A 20,249-nucleotide genomic window follows, 5' to 3' on the forward strand; every position below is an offset into this window, starting at 1 on the left:
AACACCAGACCATGTGGGCCACCCATGCCCAGGAGAAGACATTAGCAGCCTGATGACCCAGGCCTTGGGCGTGACCACTACTATGATGACAAAATGGACTGTCTAAAAGGAAAAAGTGGATTCGTCTTGAAGTTGGAAATATATTTTGTGCTTAGCTAGCCAGAGCAGCAGTAGTCATTTGAGTACCTAGTACAGGGCACCGTTGTGGGGTAAGCCGTGCCTTCAACCCCTGATGGGCTCCCAGCAGAGCTCAGTAGCTCACCTGTTTGAAGAAACTCCTTGTTAACCTCTTTACAGAGAGAGTGGTTGTGAAGCAGAAGTTTAGGGAGTACATACTACAAGAGCAGGGATGAAACTGGAGTTCTCATAGGCAACTGTTTCTAGACCTTAATCACTCAGAAGCCCTCCAGGTGAAGGGTCTCTGTCAAAGGGCGTCAGCCAGGTTCAGGAGGGAGTCATGAGACTGTGTGGTTTGTGTGAGATTCGGAATTATGTTGAATTCAGGTGCCAGTGATATGCAACCCTTCTTTCTTTTTATTCTATTTTATTTATTTATGGCTGCGTTGGGTCTTCGTTGCTGTGCGCGGGCTTTCTCTAGTTGTGTTGAGTGAGGGCTACTCTTGGTTGCGGTGTGCGGGCTTCTCATTGCAGTGGCTTCTCTCGTTACGGAGCACAGACTCTAAGCGCACAGGCTTCAGTAGTTGTGGCGCACGGGCTTAGTTGCTCCGTGGCATGTGGGATCTTCCCAGACCAGGGCTCGAACCCACGTCCCCTGCATTGGCAGGCGGATTCTTAACCACTGCGCCACCAGGGAAGTCCCCAACTCTTCTTTCAGGCAACTTAAAAATGAAATTCTTATTACCATCCTCCTTTTAATTTCTCATTTTCTATTTTGTTTTATTTTTTAGATAAGTAATATATAAATATGTTCCAATTGTAAAAAGTTCAGTTTAAAAATATATAAATTATATAGAAGTATATAAATATATATGAGAATATAAAATTAAAATTCTCTTCAGCTTCCTGTGGCCCCTCCCCCATCCTACCCCTTTTTTATAGGAAGTCTGTATATGTCACTCCAGATCTTTTAATTTGAAGCGAACATCAGACATCATATAATTTCATGAGTGTGTATGTGTATCTGTATACACACACAAATACATGGTTTTGCTTTGTTTTAGGCTCACAATATGCATTCGTTCTGCAACTTGAATTCTTCCTATGGGACCCATGTGGCTTAGAGGTCCTTTGCTGTCAGAACACATTTTTTTTTTACTGCTGCATTCTAATTCAGAATAATATAGATGCACCATCATTTACTTAGCCATCCTGCTGTTGATGGACACTTAGGCTGTTTTCAGTGGTTTGCTATTACCAACAGTGCCTCAGGAAGCGTCTGTGTACTTGCCTGTTTGTACATATAGTCAGATATTTTTCTAGGAAAGATACTTAGAAAAAAACTTGCTGGATTGAGGGGTAAGTACATTTAAAAGTTTTTAGATGCTGCCAAATTGCCCTCCAGTTGGATTATATCAGATTATATACCCCACAAACAAAGTATATAAATACCCATTTCCTCTTACACTTATCAGTACTGGATAATATCAGGTTTTTAAAAATAAAATTTTTTGTTTCTCTAGAGGGTAAAAAATGATATCTAACTTTGGGAATGAGTATAGAATAGTGATTAAGAACTGGACTCTAGAGCCCAACTGGCTGAGGTCAAATCATGAGTCTTCCCACATGCTAGTTGTGTGACCCTAGAGAGTTACTTAACCTCTCTATTCCTCAATTTCCTCATCTGTAAAAGGGGGATGATAGTGGTAGTACATACCTCATAGTGACTTAAAAAAATTTTTTTATTAAAAAAAATTAAAAATACGCAAAAGTAGAATAATTATCAACTCTTGGCCAATTTTGCTTCATCAATACTGCCCACACACTCCCTTCCCATATTATGTTGTAGCAGATATCAGGCATATAAATAAATATTTCAGTGTATATTCTAAAAGATAGTGATGCTTTTAAAATGGAATTATAATACCATTATCATACCTGAAAAATATCATCAAATATGTAGGATTTTTTTTTTTTTGCCACCCTGCATGGCATGCAGGATCTTAGTTACCAGACCAGGGATTGAACCCGTACCCCCTGCAGTGGAAGCATGGCGTCTTAACCACGGGACCACCAGGGAAGTCCCTGTAGGAATATTTTGAGGGTTAAATGAACTAATTATATAAAGTGATTAGAACAGTACCTGGTATGTGGTAAATGCGATATGTGTTTGCAGTTATTTTTCATTGTTTTCTGATTTGCAATTTTTTGATTACTAGGAGGTTTAACATTACTTCATGTGTTTTTTTTGGCCAGGTATATATTTTTTTCTATAAATTACTTACTGAAAATTTTTGCTCATTCATCTACTTTTTCCCCTGCGATTTATAGGATATCTTTATATGTTCTGGGTATTAATCTTTTGACTACTACCTATATTTGGTGATTCCTTTCGGCCTGTTGTTTACAGTGTCTGCTGTTGTGTAGAAGTTTTTGTAATTTGGAGGTTCTGTCTTCTTCGCCCTATGGCTTCAGAGTTTTGTTTTGTCTTATGAATGTCTATCCTACTTCAAGATTGTAAAACTATTTTCCTGTATTTTCTTCTAACACGTTTATGGGTTTTCTGTGTAGTTTTAAAAAATGTTTAAGTCCTTAATCCATCTGGAATTGATGTCTGCTCTGAGGTAGGGCTCTAATTTTATTTTTTCCAAATGTGTGTCCTGTGGTTTCTATACCATTTATTGATTAGTTCGTCTTTCATCCACTGTCTTTATTATTTTTTTTAATAGATATTTATTTATTTGGCTGCACCGGGTCTTAGTTGCAGCATGTGGGATCTTTAGTTGCGGCGTGTGGGCTCTTCGTCGCGGTATGCGGGATCTAGTTCTCTGACCAGGGATCAAACCCCCACCCTCTGCATTGGGAGTATGGAGTCTTAACCACTGGACCACCAGGGAAGTCCCTTCATCCACTGTCTTTAAATGCCACATTTAGGATCTGCTGATACCCTACAAATATATGGGTATGACTCTGGATTCTTTATTCTGATCCATTGATCTATTTGTCTATTCTAGCATTGATAACATGGTCAAGTGACTTGATTCTCATTGTTCTTGTAAATATTTCTTGGCTCTTCTGTGCACTTTCTCTTCCAGATGAATTTTAGAATCAACTGATTAAGTAAAAAATCTTGTTTGGATGGGACTGTATTGAATTTATAGATTAATTAGGGGAGAACTGACAGTTATAATCTTGAGGCTTCCCATCCAGGAACATGATATATCTCTCCACTTATGCAGCAATTCTGTGTCCATTAGTAAAGGATATAGCAGAGTATTTTCATATGGGGCTGTCTTGGTTTTTTGTTTGTTTTTGTCTTTTTTCATTAGATTTATTCTTGGCTATTTTACAAAGAAATTGTAAAGAAGTAATTCTTTTTCTTTTTGTGGTACGCGGGCCTCTCACTGTTGTGGCCTCTCCCGTTGCGGAGCACAGGCTCCGGATGCGCAGGCTCAGCGGCCATGGCTCACGGGCCCAGCTGCTCTGCGGCATGTGGGATCTTCCCGGACTGGGGCACGAACCCGTGTCCCCTGCATCGGCAGGCGGACTCTCAACCACTGCACCACCAGGGAAGCCCAGAAGTAATTCTTTTTTGTGAATGGATTTCTAATTTCATTTTGGTTGGTGATTGCTGGTGTATAGTAGCTCACATCTGTGGGTATTTGCTGTGTGCCATACACTGCTTTAAGCATCTTATCTCATATAATTTTCACAGTAAGCCTGTGCCTAGATCCTAATATTATTTCTGTTTTATAGATAAAGGAACTGGGCTTTAGAGCCCAGTTAAATTGCTCATGCAAGATCACATGTTTACTGGGTGGCAGAGACAGCAGTCCTGAGGCCGCACTCCTTTCCACTATCATCCACAGCATGCCCTCCTCCTCATCCTACTCTGGAATTTGTTGCAATAGTTTTAGTTGAGTCTTTTGGATTTTCTAGGTAGACAGTTATAGTGTCTGCAAATAAAGACCATATGTATTTCTTCTTTTTCCATGCCTCTTGTTAGGTACATAGTTTTGTGAATCAATGTTCATCATTTCTCAGGAAGTCTGACCGGGTCAGTCTTTCCTTTAGCACTGGAACATATTGCCATTTCTTCTTCTTGGGAGTGGATGAAGCTTGTGTTTAGAGGCCATATAGATGGAAAATAGAGTGTAGAAACTCTTCTCCAACATATCTTGTTAAATTCAATAGATTGAATGAACATATGTTACTCCATGGTACTGTGAGACTTTGTTTTTAATGTAGTTAATTTTTTCTCTTTATTAACTCTGCCCTTCCATTGCTCAAGTTTCTAAGTTTCTGATTTTTTTAATGATCTATTTATTTTTATTTATTTATTTTTGGCTGTGCTGGGTCTTTGTTGTGGCATGCGAGCTTCTCTAGTTGCAGTGCATCGGCTTCTGTAGTTGTGGCATGTGGGCTTAGTTGCCCCGCGGCATGTGGGATCTTATTTCCTCAACCAGGGATCGAACCTGCATCCCCTGCATTGGAAGGCAGATTCTTAACCACTGAACCAGCAGGGAGGTCCTTAAGTTTCTGCTTCTTGAATGGAATTGGTTTATTTGGGAAGAGCAGCCGCTACATCAAGCCTCCACCTCTTTAGCCTGGGCCAGGGTCTTATATGCTTGGCCAGGCTGCCCTTTTACCACTGGTTAAAATGGAAAATGAACATTTTGTGTTTCTATAGAGGAATTTCCCAGCTGTTGAACTGTACTCCTCTGTGGGGCAGCAGAAAGCCTGCTTTGTTGCCCTTGTTTGTTAGAGTTGCAGTAGGAGGGTGAGCCTTGGGAGGCCCAGCCTCTGGACACTCTTTCCAGAGCCTGACCTTTTAGGTGGCTTACTTGCACCATCCTGTCCTGATGCACATGGGCTGAGAGGGGCCTGTGTGTGTGTGTGTGTGTGTGTGTGTGTGTGTGTGAGACAGACAAAACAGGCAGGCAGACAGACGGACACTGGGACAGGTGTTCCAGGCCTCTGCCCGCTGTGGGAATCAGGAGTCAGTCTTGCTCTCTACTGGCCGGCACCTAATTGGGAGAAAGATCCCTCCCTTCTGATCTGGCGCTTCCTGTCCTAACCTTAGGCTACTGGCCCATCCCAAAGCTTCAGCCCAAGGTGTGCCAGGACCACTGTTGCTGACACCTGCTCCAGCAGGCAGCTCATTATCGGGTCCACTTGTCCTTGGCCGTGAGTCAGCGGGCGGGAATATCTGATTATGTTGTGTTTTCTCTCACAAGATGTAAATAATATGCTTTTTTCCCTTTAAAAAGTAGCACATGCTCATTAAAGAAGATTTGGAAAATAAAATTTAAAAGAAGAAAGAATTGCTAATCACTCTGTTGCCCAAACACAGTCGCTTAAAGCATTTTAGTGTGTTTCCTTCCACTCTTTCCTTTTCTACACCCAGGCTATTTTTTTAATTGAGGTATAACATTATATTAGTTTCACATGTACAACACAACGATTTGATATTAGTATACAGCGCAAAATGATCACTACAATAAGTCTAGTTACCATCCGTCATCTCACATAGTTACGAGAATTTTTTTCTTGATGAGAACTTTTAAGGTTTACTCTCTTAGCAACTTTCAGATATGCAACACAGTGTTTTTTGTTTTTTTTTTTTTAACATCTTTATTGGGGTATAATTGCTTTACAATGGTGTGTTAGTTTCTGCTTTATAACAAAGTGAATCAGCTATACATATACATATGCTCCCATGTGTCTTCCCTCTTGCGTCTCCCTCCCTCCCACTCTCCCCATCCCACCCCTCCAGGCTGTCCCAAAGCCCCGAGCTAAAATCCCTGTGCCTTGCGGCTGCTTCCCCCTAGCTATCTACCTTACTACGTTTGTTAGTGTGTATATATCCATGACTCTCTCTCGCCCTGTCAAAACTCACCCTTCCCCCTCCCCATATCCTCAAGTCCGTTCTCCAGTAGGTCTGCGCCTCTATTCCTGTCTTATCCCTAGGTTCTTCATGACATTTTTTTCCCTTAAATTCCATATATTTGTGTTACCATACGGTATTTGTCTTTTTCTTTCTGACTTACTTCACTCTGTATGACAGACAACACAGTGTTATTAACTATAGTCACCATGCTGCACATTACCTCCCCATGACTTATTTTATAACTGGAAGTTTGTACCTTTTGGCCCCCTTCACCCATTTCTCCCATCCCCTACCTCCTCCCCTTTGGCAACTACCAGTCTGTTCCTTGTATCTATGAACTTGGTTTTTCATTTTGTTTTGTTTTGATTTGATTTGTTTGTTCGCTTGTTTTTTATACATTCCACATATAAGTGAAATCATGTAGTATTTGTCTTTCTCTGCCTGACTTATGTCACTTAGCATAATACCTCAAGACCCATCCATGTCACAAATGGCAAGATTCCATATTTTTTTTATGGCTGAGTAGTATTCTGTTGTATATATGGATACCACATCCTCTTTATCCATTTATGCACCAAGGCATGCTTAGGTTGTTTCTATGTCTTGGCTATTGTAAATAAGGCTTCAGTGAACATGGGGGTGCATATATCTTTTCAAATTAGTATTTTTGTGTTTTTAAAAAATAAATACTCAGAAGGGAATTACTTGATCATATAGTAGTTCTATTTTTCATTTTTTTGAGAAAACTCCACACTGTTTTCCATAGTGGCTGCACCAATTTACATTCCTACAAACAGTGCACGAGGGTTCCCTTTTCTCCATACCCTCACCAGCACTGGTTATCTCTTGTCTTTTTGATAATAGCTATTCTAACAGGTGTGAAGTGATATCTCATTGTGGTTTGGATTTGCGTTTCCCTGATGATTAGCGATGTTTAGCATCTTTTCATGTGCCTGTTGGCCATCTCTATGTCTGCTTTGGAAAAATGTCTGTTCAGGTCCTCTGCCCATTTTCTAATCAGATTCTTTGGTTTCTGCAATTGAGTTGTAAAATTGCAACTTTATATATATATATATATATCCAAAATTGCAACTTTATATATATGTAATATATATAATATATATCCAAAATTATATATTTGGGATATTAACCCCTTATTGGATGTATGCTTTGCAAATATTTTCTCCTATTCAGTATGTTGCCTTTTCATTTTGTTGATGATTTCCTTTGCTGTGTAGATGCTTGTTAGTTTGATGTGTCCCACTTGTTTATTTTTGCTTTTGTTGCTTTTGTTTTGGAGTCAGATCCAAAAAATCATTGCTAAGACTGGTGTCAAGGAGCTTATGGCCTATGTTTTCTTCTAGGAGTTTTATGGTTTCAGATCTCACATTCAAGTCTTTAATCCATTTTGAGTTGATTTTTGTGTATAGTATAGGATAGTCTAGTTTCATTCTTTTGCAAGTAGCTGTCCAGTTTTCTCAACACTATTTATTGAAGAGACTGTCCTTTCCCCCATTTTATATTCTTGCCTCCTTTGTAATTTAAAAAAATTGGTCTTATTATTCTTTAGTTTTATGAACAAAGTTGTGTTTACCTTCCCCTCACAAGCTATTCTTAAAATAGTTCTGTTAATGCTGTTTGTACCCTACTTTTTTTTCGTATAATAGTATCATAAACATCTTGTCTATATTCTTTGGGAACATCATTTTAAATGTTTGTGTAATATTCCATTAAGTAGATGGACCATCATTTATTCAACATGTTTTTGGTCTTGACCCCTTGAAGACAAGGCACATCATTCTTTCCCTTTTAATCCATTTTGATTCAATCACCCATGAAGTTGGCTAACCTTCTTTTGAATTTATATTTTCTGTCTGCACCATCTCTTTGAGGTAGTGGTATGCCAGTTGCTACGTGAAATGGAACTTCTTTTCATTTGCCTTAAACTTTACTCATTCAAGCTTCAGATAGGCTTCTTGGTCTTGTTATCCTTTAGTTTGATGAACGAAGTTGTGTTTACCTTCCCCTCCCTGCTCTTAAGCTTTAGTTCTGTGCACTCCCTCCCCAGCCGTCACAGGCAGGCACTGCTATATAGATGGTAGGCCCCACAGTGTGCTCCTGCCCCCATCATGGATGTGACTCTCAGCCTTCTGGTCTGTGGACAGCATTCAGGTGTATATTTCCCCACTGTGAGGTGGGATGTTTGCTGGTAAGAACAAGATTCCTTTGTCTTTCTTTTTTTTCCTTCCCAAGTACATCTATTTCCCTTCCCCTTGGGTGGCCTGGGGTGCCCTGTTGGCTGGATCTTAGGAACTGGCTGCCTTACCCTTCACCTGCCCTGGACTATGTCTCTCCTCTTCCTGACTTCTGTTGACCTCCTGTTCCCACTCCACTGGTCCCTCCCTCACAGTGCTGTCACTTGCACTTCTGCTACTGGCCTCTCCTCACCCAGTGAGTTTGTGTGACCTTCGCACTGCATTCATGCTTTGGGACTTAGCCGCTATAATGATGTCAATGGCGCAGGTTAGCAGATGGTGGCAACAGCGATGAGACCTGACATGTTCTAATGACTCTCTCCTTCCCACCCTTGCTGGCCGAGCCGATGGAGGGGCAGAGGTTTCCTTGAGGCATTTTAGGAGGGGGCCGAGGGAATTCGGGGGTCCCCAGGTGCCGATGAAGCCTGTGACCTTTGCTGCTATAATATCAGTGTTTCACAAGCAGGGCGGTTCGGGAACCCACTTGCAGCCCATCAAAAATTGATTTAATTGCAATTTTTCCTCCAATTAGGAGCACTGGAGCCTGACTAATTGGAGTAATAGAGAGTAATAAGGCTCAGATAAAAAGCCTTCCTCGGCGGCCTTTGTATCTCGTGTCAGTGCCTGTCAGAGGTCAGAGAGCTTGCATATTCTATTAGGCAGCCCGGCCTTCATTTGTACAAATTAGTTTACCCAACAGTAATTAAAATGCCAATGCGGGTTGAAGAGAACTGAATACCCTTGATGGGCATGTTGGTGAATGATGTGACAGCTCTGGTGGCCTCTCTTGCCAAAGTGTGTCAGCCCCAGCTCAGAGGCGGCTGGGGCCTGGGCCAGCTGGGCAGCTCCAGGCCAGCCACGGGGCACAGCTGCCGAGCACGCCCCTTCTGCTGCCCCTCCTCAGAGCCCCACAGTCGCTCCTTTCTTCTTCCAGGTGGAGTCATTTGTTCACTTGTCCATTTGTTCATTCAGTAAGCATTTGAGTTTTCAATATGTGTCAGGCATGATACTAGGTGCTAGGGAGAGAACTTATGGGGCACAGGGTGTAAAATCACCTGGGCTCTGGAATTAAGACTAACTGGGTTCAAATTCTAGTCCTACTAGTTGCTCGCTATGTGAGCTAGAGCAAGTTATGTTACCTTTCTGTGTCTCAGTGTCCTCGTCTGTCAAATAGGGAAAGTGGTACCTGCTACATAGAGTTACAAGGATTAGACAGGGAAATGCTTTTGAAACACTTGCTCAGAACCTGGCACGAGGGCTTCCCTGGTGGCTCAGTGGTTAAGAATCCACCTGCCAATGCAGGGGACATGGGTTCGAGCCCTGGTCCAGGAAGATCCTACCTGCCGAGGAGCAACTAAGTCCGTGCGCCACAACTACTGAGCCTGCGCTCTAGAGCCCGCGAGCCACAACTACTGAGCCCGCGTGCCACAACTACTGAAGCCCGCTGCCTAGACTCCATGCTCCGTGACAAGAGAAGCCACCGCAGTGAGAAGCCTGCTCACCACCAGGAAGAGTAGTCCCCGCTCGCCGCAATTAGAGAAAGCCCGTGCGCAGCAACAAAGACCCAGTGCAGCCAAAAATAAATAAGTTAAAAAAAAATTTTTTTTAAGTAAAATGGCTGAGAGCCTATTAAAAAAAAAAGGGAGGGGCTTCCCTGGTGGTGCAGTGGTTGAGAGTCCAGCTGCTGATGCAGGGGGCACAGGTTCGTGCCCCGGTCTGGGAAGAACCCACATGCCGCGGAGCGGCTGGGCCCGTGAGCCATGGCTGCTGAGCCTGCGCGTCCGGAGCCTGTGCTCCGCAACGGGAGAGGCCACAACAGTGAGAGGCCCGCGTACCGCAAAAAAAAAAAAAAAAAAAAGAACCTGGCACGCAGCAAGTGCTCAGTCAAGTCAATTCCTAATGTAATTAAGAGGGTCTAAACTAAGGCAGAGGCAGCAGGGTCAACCTGCTATTCACCGTGCCCACACCCAACTAATTTTCCTTCGTACTTTCCTCTCCTCTGTTCTGTATCTTGCTATTTTCTATTCCTCAACTTGAGTACCAGAATCCCTAACTCTCCTGGTCTCTCTGATGTGAGGGCTCTTACGTCTACTTCTTGGGCCTGATGATGATCTCTGTGATGCCAGGTTTGCCTGAGTTGGGGCCAGGAGGCCAGTACGGTAGGTTGGGGATCTGGGCAGGGTCTGGGACTGGATCCCAGACCAGAAATTGTAGAAGGCTGGCTTCTGATAAGGGCTTTCTGGTCCAAAAAGAGTAGAGTTTGTGGAGTCAGAATGACTTTTAGACCCTCAGGGTGAGAGAGTGCATGCACTTGTGTGAGAGCATGTGTGTCTATGTGTGTGTTGACATTTTTAGGTATTGCTGGTACTTCTCATCTGTTATCTGGTTGCACTGCTTATGAGGGACTTCACTGTTCCAACGATGTATGACTATGTCATGTGTCATTCAGGTCTGAGTCTGGTGATTTGGGAATTACTCCTCTAAGAAGCAGAGGGACCCCCCCCCCCCGCTCACAGCTTGTGTGACTAGCTTGCCCAGCCTTGTTGGCTGTGAGCTTTGGAAGGCCTTTCAGTTGAGGCCCACAGGTTTGTTTGGGGCATCTCTTTGGGGCCAGGCGCCGTGCTGGGCACCGGAGTACACAAGAGCCACCAGACAGTCCATGATCTCAAAATGAAGATGGGAAGATAACCCCCCAAATACCATTTGTCTCATGAAGGTGAGATCAGGGTGTGGCAGGACTTAAGAGGAAGGCCAGTCAAGCTACCAAGCAGCCAGCAGCTCCTGCCTCTGCCTGTTCAGCACAGGTTTGTCATCCCTGTTCCTGGATAGTCCTTGTGGTTTGGATGTGAGACTTGGTGAACGTTCCAAGCAGGACCTGGCTCCAAATCTGCTTGACTGTTGCATACATGGTTTTTTTTTTTTTTTTTTACTGAGTGTTATATTTGATTAAACCCTTAAGCCCTCAAATGCCAGGGAGACTCTCTACTCTCCCTCCTGTGCCTCCTCCCTGCTTCACATGGTTAAGCAAGGGAAAAGGGCAGCTTTTGGAAAGAAATGTTCATGGCCGTCATGTCCAGGCAATCAGGAAAGGCCCTCCTCCTGGAGGCAGAGGGCCGGGGCCAGGCCGGGTGGGCAGGGACAGAGGGCAGGAGTCCAGGGCCAGGTGTTCCCATCCCCGGCCCGGCCTGCTGGGGGTCAGAGCTGTGGGAGTGACAGGGATTCAGCTTACAGGTGCCTCCCATCTCTCTCCATTGACTTACCTTGACGCTAAGTTAGGCCTGTTGCCTGTCAGAGGCCTGCCATAGGCCTCCTTAAGAGTTGTCTGTATGTCTGTGCTGGCGCCCCTCACCTGGCCCCCTACTCCTCAAAAGTCTGGAGAGCCCAATTGCCCGCTCGAATGATTTCTAAGTGGCTATTATGTTTCCAACCCAAAGTAATTGGCTTTACCAGTTATTAATGGATTACCCTCAAGAGAAAAATGTTGGTGGGGGAGGGAAGTGAGGATAACACCTGGCTTTGTAGTTTGGGGCTTCAGTGTCCAGTGGCTGCTTCCCAGGCTGGGAGTCACTTGGGGCATGATGGAATGGCTGTTTTAGCATGTCACTCTAGTTTAGTGGCTGCTGGCATGCCTATGGGTTGAGAGGAAGCTGGGAAGACCGAGCATGTCCCTAGAGAAGTCTTGACTTGAGGCATGGATGCTCCAGGGTGGTTCATGTGGCCTTTTTGTCAGCCTGGGGTTGAAACATAGATCCCTGCCCTGCAATTTTGATTGTAAATCAGTGGCTTGGCCAATGCCTGCCCTAACATCTCCCCATCAGCAACTAGCAGGCCAACCCCCCGCCAAGCCAAAGCCATCAGCTTCTCAGAGCCCCGACTGCGGAAATCCACCTCCCTACGGACGTGCTTGGGATCAGAGAGCCACAGGTGCTGGGCAAGGCCAGGGCCAATGGACTGCTGTCCCACACTGCTAACATGTCATTAGTATGTCCAGTTCCTCCCCCCATGCCCAGACGTGTAGGGACATGGCCCTTCCCTGCCCCAGGGCTCCTGAGTGACATAACTGCTTTCAGCTCTCTTGTTCCAGTTTAGATTTTCAAGCCCAGGGTTCCTGCAGGCGCCCCCTCCCAACCCCTTCCAAATCCTCTAACAAAGGTGTGGTCTGGCTTGTGGGTTCAAGTTCTAGTCCTAGCACTATGGCCAGCCTGGCTCATTGCACAGATTTCTTCTCACTGGGTTTGGGCCTCCACTTAAAATGAAACTCTGCAGATTGTATATGTTGAACTTTTTAGGGGTTTAAGAGAGACTCTGGGAAATACTGAGTGTTCCTTCTCTCCTGCCTCTTGGCAGTGTCTGTCATTATCCTTTAAACTCTGTCTGACGCCTATCCCACTCCACAGCAGTCCTGGCTGCCTGGCCCCTCACATTCCCTACTTTCCCACCCTCACCTTTTCACGTTGTTACCCACCTTTCATAGTTGGCCTTTTCTCAGTTTGGTGCCTTTATACCTGCCTGGTGCTTGTACCATGTTACCATATTCCCCCAGCTCTTAAAACCTTCGGTAAAGCCCCCCAGCCTCCCTCACCTCTGACCAGGGCATCCCCTTCTGGCACCCAGCAACCTATTCCCAGGAGACCATTTCTGTGGTGTGGCATTGTGAACTTGGTGTTCATACAACCGAAGCCCAACAGGCTTGCTCTCCCTTGGCCTCAGTTGCACATCTAGAGATCCATTTTTATGGTGGGCAGAGACTAGCAAACTCAGCTATTGAATCCATGGGTCCTCTGGCCAAGCAGCTCTGGGAGGTTACAGCCCTCACTTTGCTTCCATATGGTCTTCCCACAACTTCTCTGATGGCTCTCTTGGCTGCTTCTCTCATCCTGGCTTAACCCCATGATCCCCTGGAGAATGAGCACAGCACTTCCAATTGTATAGCCATTTCTGCCACAAGTTCTGACAAGCCAGACCTAACGGCTCTCCTTTTGTTTGGCAGCTCCTTTGTGACAGGGACAGCCTGTTGTGGGCACTTCTCACCCCTAAGAATCTGGGACCTCAACAGGTAAGAGATTCCTGAGCCCACCATGGCTTCCAGGGTGGGCGGGGATGGAGCGGTTGGGAAGCAGAGGAAAGCTGGCTGAGCCAGCCCCTGGTTCAGTTGGCCGAGTGGTCCAGGAGGATGCTGGAAGGACCCTGCCCCAACACCCACTGACAGCCTCCGCTGTGGCACCTTCGCACATGGAATCATTTGTTAGCTTGAGGAGACTGTTGAAGTAATTTATAATAGGTAAATAATTTCATGTAGAATTTATGATAACAACAACAACAACAGTCTGGATGCATGATACTTCTTCTCTAAGGAGTGCCTGACTATGTGGCTATAGAAAATCCCATCTATCCTCAGAAATGATTTTTCTAAAATAAAGAAAATTTGGAAGTGGCCTACAGATCCGTAAGAAGAACAATACAGAACAGTTAAAATATATCCAGTTTTTGTTCACAATTCTCTGCCTTGGCAGGCTTGACACATTCCCACCTGATTACCTGCCATTCTGTTGGGGTTTTTTTCATCTTTCATTTTGATATAATTACAGATTCACAGGAAGTTACAAAAGTAGGAAGGCAAGGTACCTGTGTAACATCTTACATAATATCAAGTCTAGGAAGTTGACATTGGTACAGTCCATAGACCGTTATCTGATTGTACTTATTCGTGTGGTATGTGTGTGTGTGTGTGTGTACGTATTTCTTTGCGGTTTTATCCCATGTGTAGAGTCATGTAACTGCTACCACAGTCAAGATAAAGAACTGTTTGTTCCATCAGCACAGAGACCCCTCATGTACCCCTTTATAGTTGCACCCATCCTCCTCCCCTCCTCCACTCCTTCTTGCCCTAACCCCTGGCAACCACTTAGGTGTTCTTCATCTCTGTCATTTAAAAAGTATTATATAAATGAAATAATATATCTAACATTTGGAGTTTTTTTTTTTTTTTTTTTTTTTACTGAGCATAATTACCTTGAGATCCACAGAAGTTGATTCATGTGTCAGTCGTGCTTTATTTCTTATTGCTCAGTAGTATTCCCTGGTATGGATGTACCAAAGTTTCTTTCCCCATTGACCAGCATCCACCCACTGAAGGACGTTTGAGTTGTTCTCAATTTTCTGACTATTGCAGATCAAGCTACTATGAACATTTGCGTATAGGCTTTTGTGTGGACATATATTTGCAGTTTTCTGGAATTAATGCGGGGGAAAACAATTGCTGAGTCATTAGTAAGTGTGTGTTTAGTTTTTTACCTGCCAGACTATTTTGAGTATCTTTACCACTTTATATTCTGATCCCAGTGTCTGAGAGATCTAGTTTCTTCACATTCTCAACAGCATCTGGTAGTGTCACTATTTTTTATTTTAGCTATTTTAATGGATGTGTTAATCGTGGTTTTAGTTTGAATTTCCCTAATAGCTAGTGATGTTGAACAAGTTTTCTTGTGCTTATTTGCCTTCTGTATATTCTCTTTGGTGAAATGTCTGCTCATGCTTTTTGCCCATTTCTAACTGGATTGTTTGCTTTTTCACCGTTGAGGTTGCAGAGGGGCATTTCTGCTGAAAGTCAGTTTTATTTAGTCACATAGCTGGACCTTATGCTTGGCATCAATATTGATCTGGGCCTGGGATGGCGGACAAGCTGGGGCAGGGAGGGTGTACACCACCCCACCGTGACCCAGCTTTATCTGGAAGGTTGAGTCGTCTTCGGCCTCTTCTGCCCGTGGTTGCCTTGGTAGGGATGCTTCTGGGCACAGATTTATGGTCAGGATGGCATTCTAAGGCACCAGCTGCCTCAACATTCTCTTATGAAATCCCTAGACCTCACTAACCCTGAACACTGGGTCTTTGCAGAACCCAGAAAGGACCCGAATGAAAATGGGCACAAGACAGCTATGGCCTCAGTTCTCACTGAAGCCAGACAACAATAGCCATTGCACCCTTACGCCAGCCTGAGGCAAGGCCGCCCTGGGCATCACTTGGCTTTCCCTTCTCTCTAGCTCCCGGACTCCCCTCCTCACCACTGAGGAGCCAGGCCTTGCTTAAACATCTCTTCCATTCCCAGGGAAGCCTGGACGACCAGTGGTGCAGGGACTGAGGGAAAGATGCCCTGGTGGAGGCATCTGCTTTCGGTGGGAGGAAACGGATGGACAGGACGACTGTCTGTAGCTGTCTTTCCCAGAGAAGCCCAAGCAGATAATAAAGCCATGTAGAAAATAGGATTAAGGTAATGAACAGGCAGGACAGAGTTTGATCTTTCAATAATGCCAAAGCCTGACTGACAGGCCAATCTGGAAGGTGGAGCAACATCGTCGGCAGGACTCAGTTGCCGGGCGGTGTTTGGTGCTGGGTGGATTCTTTGCTTTTAACCTGCCACCGCTGAAACTTGAGGAGTTCTGGGATTTTCTCTTTTATGTGTGTGCTACAACTTGCGGGGGAGGAGTACTGGAGGGGCAGTTTTGCTCAGAGCATCATCGCCCCTCCAGGGGCTGCCCTCGGGATGATGGTGGGGGCTGGGACGCGGCTCAGAGGTGCAGGCAGCCTGCTGGGCACCAGCACACCCTCATCTGTGTCTCTCCCAGTACTGGTCCTCAGGCTGCTTTTCACAGTGCCTGGAGACCTCTTTCAAGGTCACCATGGCTCCCTCAGCCCTTTGTTCATCAGGATTCCTGGAGACTCTGTTCTCCCTCTGGGCTAGGGATGGGGAGGTGCTACCTGAAAGCACGCAGGTCTGAGAGCACCTGTGGGCACAAAGCCATTGCCTAGATGGTAAGGAACTTGGCTGTCCCCCTCTCCCTTCCTCCTTTCCTGCCCTTCTCTCTCCTAGAGCTGCGGACAGGCCAAAGGACAGGGGATTTCTAACCTGTCTAAATCAGATGGGAAGAAAGAGTCCTTCACCCAATTTGGACGTGCTAGAGTGTTCCTGTTTCCGAGGATAGATGGCATTCAGGCCCAGGCCCTGGCCCCCAAGGGCTCTATCCTGAGAGACTGTGCAGATAGCCAACCACTGAAGTATCCCTAGCTAGGCCCTGAGGAACTGTGCCAAAGCCATCCTGTTACTGAGTTTGGGTCTGGAGGAATTAAGGCCCATCTTGTGTTCTCCATCTCCATTTGATCAGGGCCCTTGGCTCAGCCCCAGGGAAGGTGTTATCTGTGTGGGGCACGCCTCTGCTGCTGGAAGACCCGGGTGGTGGGTGGCGGTTCTGACTGGCTTGACAACACATCAAGCCAGTGATCTTCCCCTGGGTTTGCCCTTGCTGTGGATTTTACCTTTTCTGCCAAGGTACATTTGAGCTGGATCTACTATTGGTGCCCTGAGACCAGGGCACAACGGGCAACCCCAGTGGCAGTGGGGAGGCAGGCACCAGGATGGAGAGGCCTGTGATCTCAGCGTTGGAGATGTCATGGTGGGTCCAGCTGTGGTCCTAAGCCAGCCTGGGGACTGTTGGGTAAGGAAGTCAGTAGGGGTGGGTTTTGACGACTTGGCTACTCCTAGGGCATTGAGGATTTGAGTCCTTGGCTAGGTACTGCACTGCTCTGTATGTGTGTGACCATATTCATGGCCCCTGCATAATCCCACCTCATCTCCCCTTTCCCTTCAGGCCCGCATCATCCCCAGTTCTCCATGACTCCTCCATTTCCATCCTTAGCCCTTAAATCTCCTCTTTCTCAGCAAAGGCAGGGGCAAAGAAGCTTCTCACATATTCTGACAGACACCCTATATTTTTCCCCTCTGAGCTTTTGCTCTAGCTGACCCCTGTGCTTGGGATACCCCCTCTCTGCCTACTGAAACCCTGCTCATTCTTCAGCATAAATAGCACCTCCACCATGAAGCCCTCCCTGATTCTCACCCCTGTGGCTGGAGTTGGTGACCTTAGAGCATTCATAGGGCCCCCTTGATGGCCACCATGTGGCCAGGTATAGCTTCCCTTCAGGCTGGGAACTTATCTTGGAACCCTGGACTGAACACGGGAGACCCACGTCATGGCATCTGATGGTGTTTGGAATGACAATGGGCGCCTGGCTGCAACCCTTTCTAACTGTCTGCAGAAAGAACTGGTGTCCTGAGCACAGGCTGAGCCACTCTGAGGGCATCATTAGTGCCCATCCCACCCAGGTGTGGCTTTGTCTCTGACCCCGCCCTCCACCTCCACCTGGGGCAGGGGGCCTGGCCCTCAGTCGGGGTGATTATGGGAATTGCCCCTCTTTAAAGTACCTGCCTTCTCCTTTGAAAGTATTATTGACAGCTTTTCTCATTTTCTTTTTTCTTTACCTCTTTGAGGAACCCTGTAATTTCTTTCTCTTTCTTTCTTTCTTTCTCCCCCCACCCCTTCCCTTTTTCTTTCTTGTCCCCTCTGTCCCCCCACCCCAACTCTTTGAAATTGGCTCTCTGCCTGCTGACACCAAACTGATACTTTGCGTTTCACTTCTCCTTATCCCTTTATGGCAACAGATGTTGAAATTTTGTATCCTTTTATCTGCCCGGCTGCCCCTTCCTGTAATTACGGTCCTCTTGTTAGCAGTACAAAGTGGGCTGCCCGGCTGCCTGGCCTTTGAGCCACAATGTCTGAACACGTGTGCATGGGCAGGTGCTGGGGCTGTGCACGCGCACGCGCATGCATGTGAGACCCCTATGGCTTGGAAAGGGCCCTTCCCGCTCACCTGATGGGACTGGGGTAGGCGAAGCTTTGGTGGGCTTCTCCTGGTCTCCACGGACTGGGTGGTTATATGTGGGACCTGTCTGCCCCCTTGATTCCCTCCTCCCCACCAGGGGGCTGGACGAGGACAACCACTCCCTCCTCTCATGCCAGCTGAGCAGTGAGCACCCGGAGGCCCATCGTGGCCAGGAAGCCAGATCCCACCAGCTTGTGCCCCACACATACCCATGCCTCCAGCCAAGCCAGGTGCCCCAGCCCTGCACCTCTGTTGTTGCTGGCCCTTCTCCTGAGCTGCCCCCCATCTCCTGTCACTGCCTGTCACGATCCTGTCACTCACTGAAGAGACGTTCTTTTATCTGTCCCCTTATAAAACTCTTTCATCTCTCTTCTGGTACCCACTGAGCCTCCCCTTGTATTGTTAGTTGGATAGATGACAGACTTCTCTCCCTCCCTGGACTGAAAACTCCTTGAAGAAGGGACAGTGTCTCCCTCAAAGTCTCATCTCACATCTCCCTGCAGTTTCTGTTAGGCACAATGCCTCGTATACAGAAGGTGCTCAGTAAATGGTTATTGATCAAAGAAAGGAAGAAAGGGAAGGAGAGGGTGGAAAGAAAGAAGGGAGCAGAACCCTCCTATTTTCTTAGTGACCATGTTGGGTCCAGCTTATACCTTCAGGCCATCTGTCCCCTGGGGGCAGAGACGATGTAGGAAGGTGGGGTGTTAGCCACCCTTCTACCCTCTCACCAAAAGCCATCGTTGCATTTTTGCAGTTGCACGTGCCAGATGGGGTATCCTCACACCCAAACAGATGCAGGAATGAACACCCATAGAATCTCCAAGGAGCATCATCAGGAACCCAGTGTGTTAACAGTGGCTGTAAATGGTGTGAGGGCCATGGGCATTCTTAGATGTGGGGGAGGAGGTAGAGCCAGGGTTATCTGACCTCAGGGCAGTTTAGCACAGGAGGACTTTCTATGGGCCATGGCTTGTGCTGGGAGCTCAGGCGGGCCAGGCAAGGGAGGCGTGTGGAGGCCGGGATGAGGGAACTCAGAGGGAGGAAGGCAGTGACGCAGGTCACCCAGCTTCCCTGGCCTGCAGGACCCAGACTGGGGGTAGGGTGGAGGGGGGCTTCCAGGGACTGCCCCTCTGTGCCTAACTCCAGCCTGGTGCTTAGGGCCTCTCCCAGACAGGGCATCTGGGTCTTCAAGGCCAGTGCCTACCTCCAGTTAGCTGTCCCCACAAAGATGGTGATGGGGGGTGGTATAAGTATCTTATTTAAATTTCCTCTTCCCTGACTGTCAGGAAGTTCCTGTCATCCCATTTCCCTCCAGCTTCAGTGGAGTTGCCTGGGCAGCAGGTTGGGATGGGCCAGGGAGATCTGATTCCCTCACCTGATCCCCTCCTCAAGGGTCCCTGGGATGAGGCCACACTCCACTTGCTTTTCCTACCCAGGTACTCTGGGGACTCCTGGGGGAAGCCACACACAGCCAGGCCTCCCCGGCCTGTGTCTCATTCATCAGGCTCACAGGGGCAGCCCCATCTGTCTTTATCTTTCCCTGGGTCAAGAGAGAATTGCTGGAGTCAGGCTGAGGGGAGGCTGGGGTGGAGGCCCCCCAGCCCTCAGTGGCTCCTGGAGGCCCCGGCTTTGTGCGCAGGAGTTGGAAGGGAATGGACTTTTTGTCTGGCCCTCTATAGTGACAGAGCTGGCCCTTGCTCCTGTCTTGGCCTGAGGCTCTAAGCGGCAGCCCCTTTCCCACACAAGTTGTGCGACAGCCAAGGCTCTGCACGCCCCCCTTGCGCCCCCCACCGTGAGAGGCCGAGAGGCATTCTTAACATTCTTTCCAGAGAAAAGGGGTGAAACGTCTGAATTTGGGGGTCACCACGTTATACAAATTGCAATCTAATCGTTTTTACAAGAACACACTTGCAGTAAGAAAAGGAACCCGGAGGAGGGGCTGAGGAGACAAACAGTTTGTTTTGTCCCCCTTCCCCCCAAAGTTTGGGGCTATTGTTGAGCTCATCTTGCTTCCTCCACCAGAGCAGTTGAGCTGGAGTTTTCTAGTTAAATTGGTCCTGTGGTGGGGGCCACGAAGGGCCCACGGTGCCATTTCTGTTTGTTTTCCCAAATCAAAGCCCCAGCGGGGCTCCTATGGCACCGCTGGGCTGCTATTTGAAGAGACGGGCCATTTCCCAGAGCCTGGTGTGTCAGTTTATGCTCTGAACTTAACCTCACAGGCACTGCACAACAGAGCCTCGAGGGTCCCATGCCCAGAGGCAAAAGAAACTGTA

General features: G+C 46.8%; 1 protein-coding gene across 1 annotated transcript in view; it reads left to right on the forward strand.

Moving 5' to 3' along the window:
- Window positions 1-20,249, forward strand: part of FBXW4 (F-box and WD repeat domain containing 4) — an 80,777-nt gene that overhangs the window by 56,646 nt on the left and 3,882 nt on the right. Inside the window, exon 6 of the mRNA XM_065894352.1 lies at window positions 13,253-13,318. Coding sequence (XP_065750424.1) covers window positions 13,253-13,318 — 66 coding nt within the window. The remainder of the gene's footprint in view (window positions 1-13,252; window positions 13,319-20,249) is intronic.

The sequence above is a fragment of the Phocoena phocoena genome, chromosome 16, assembly GCF_963924675.1.
Source record: "Phocoena phocoena chromosome 16, mPhoPho1.1, whole genome shotgun sequence".
Taxonomy (NCBI): domain Eukaryota; kingdom Metazoa; phylum Chordata; class Mammalia; order Artiodactyla; family Phocoenidae; genus Phocoena; species Phocoena phocoena.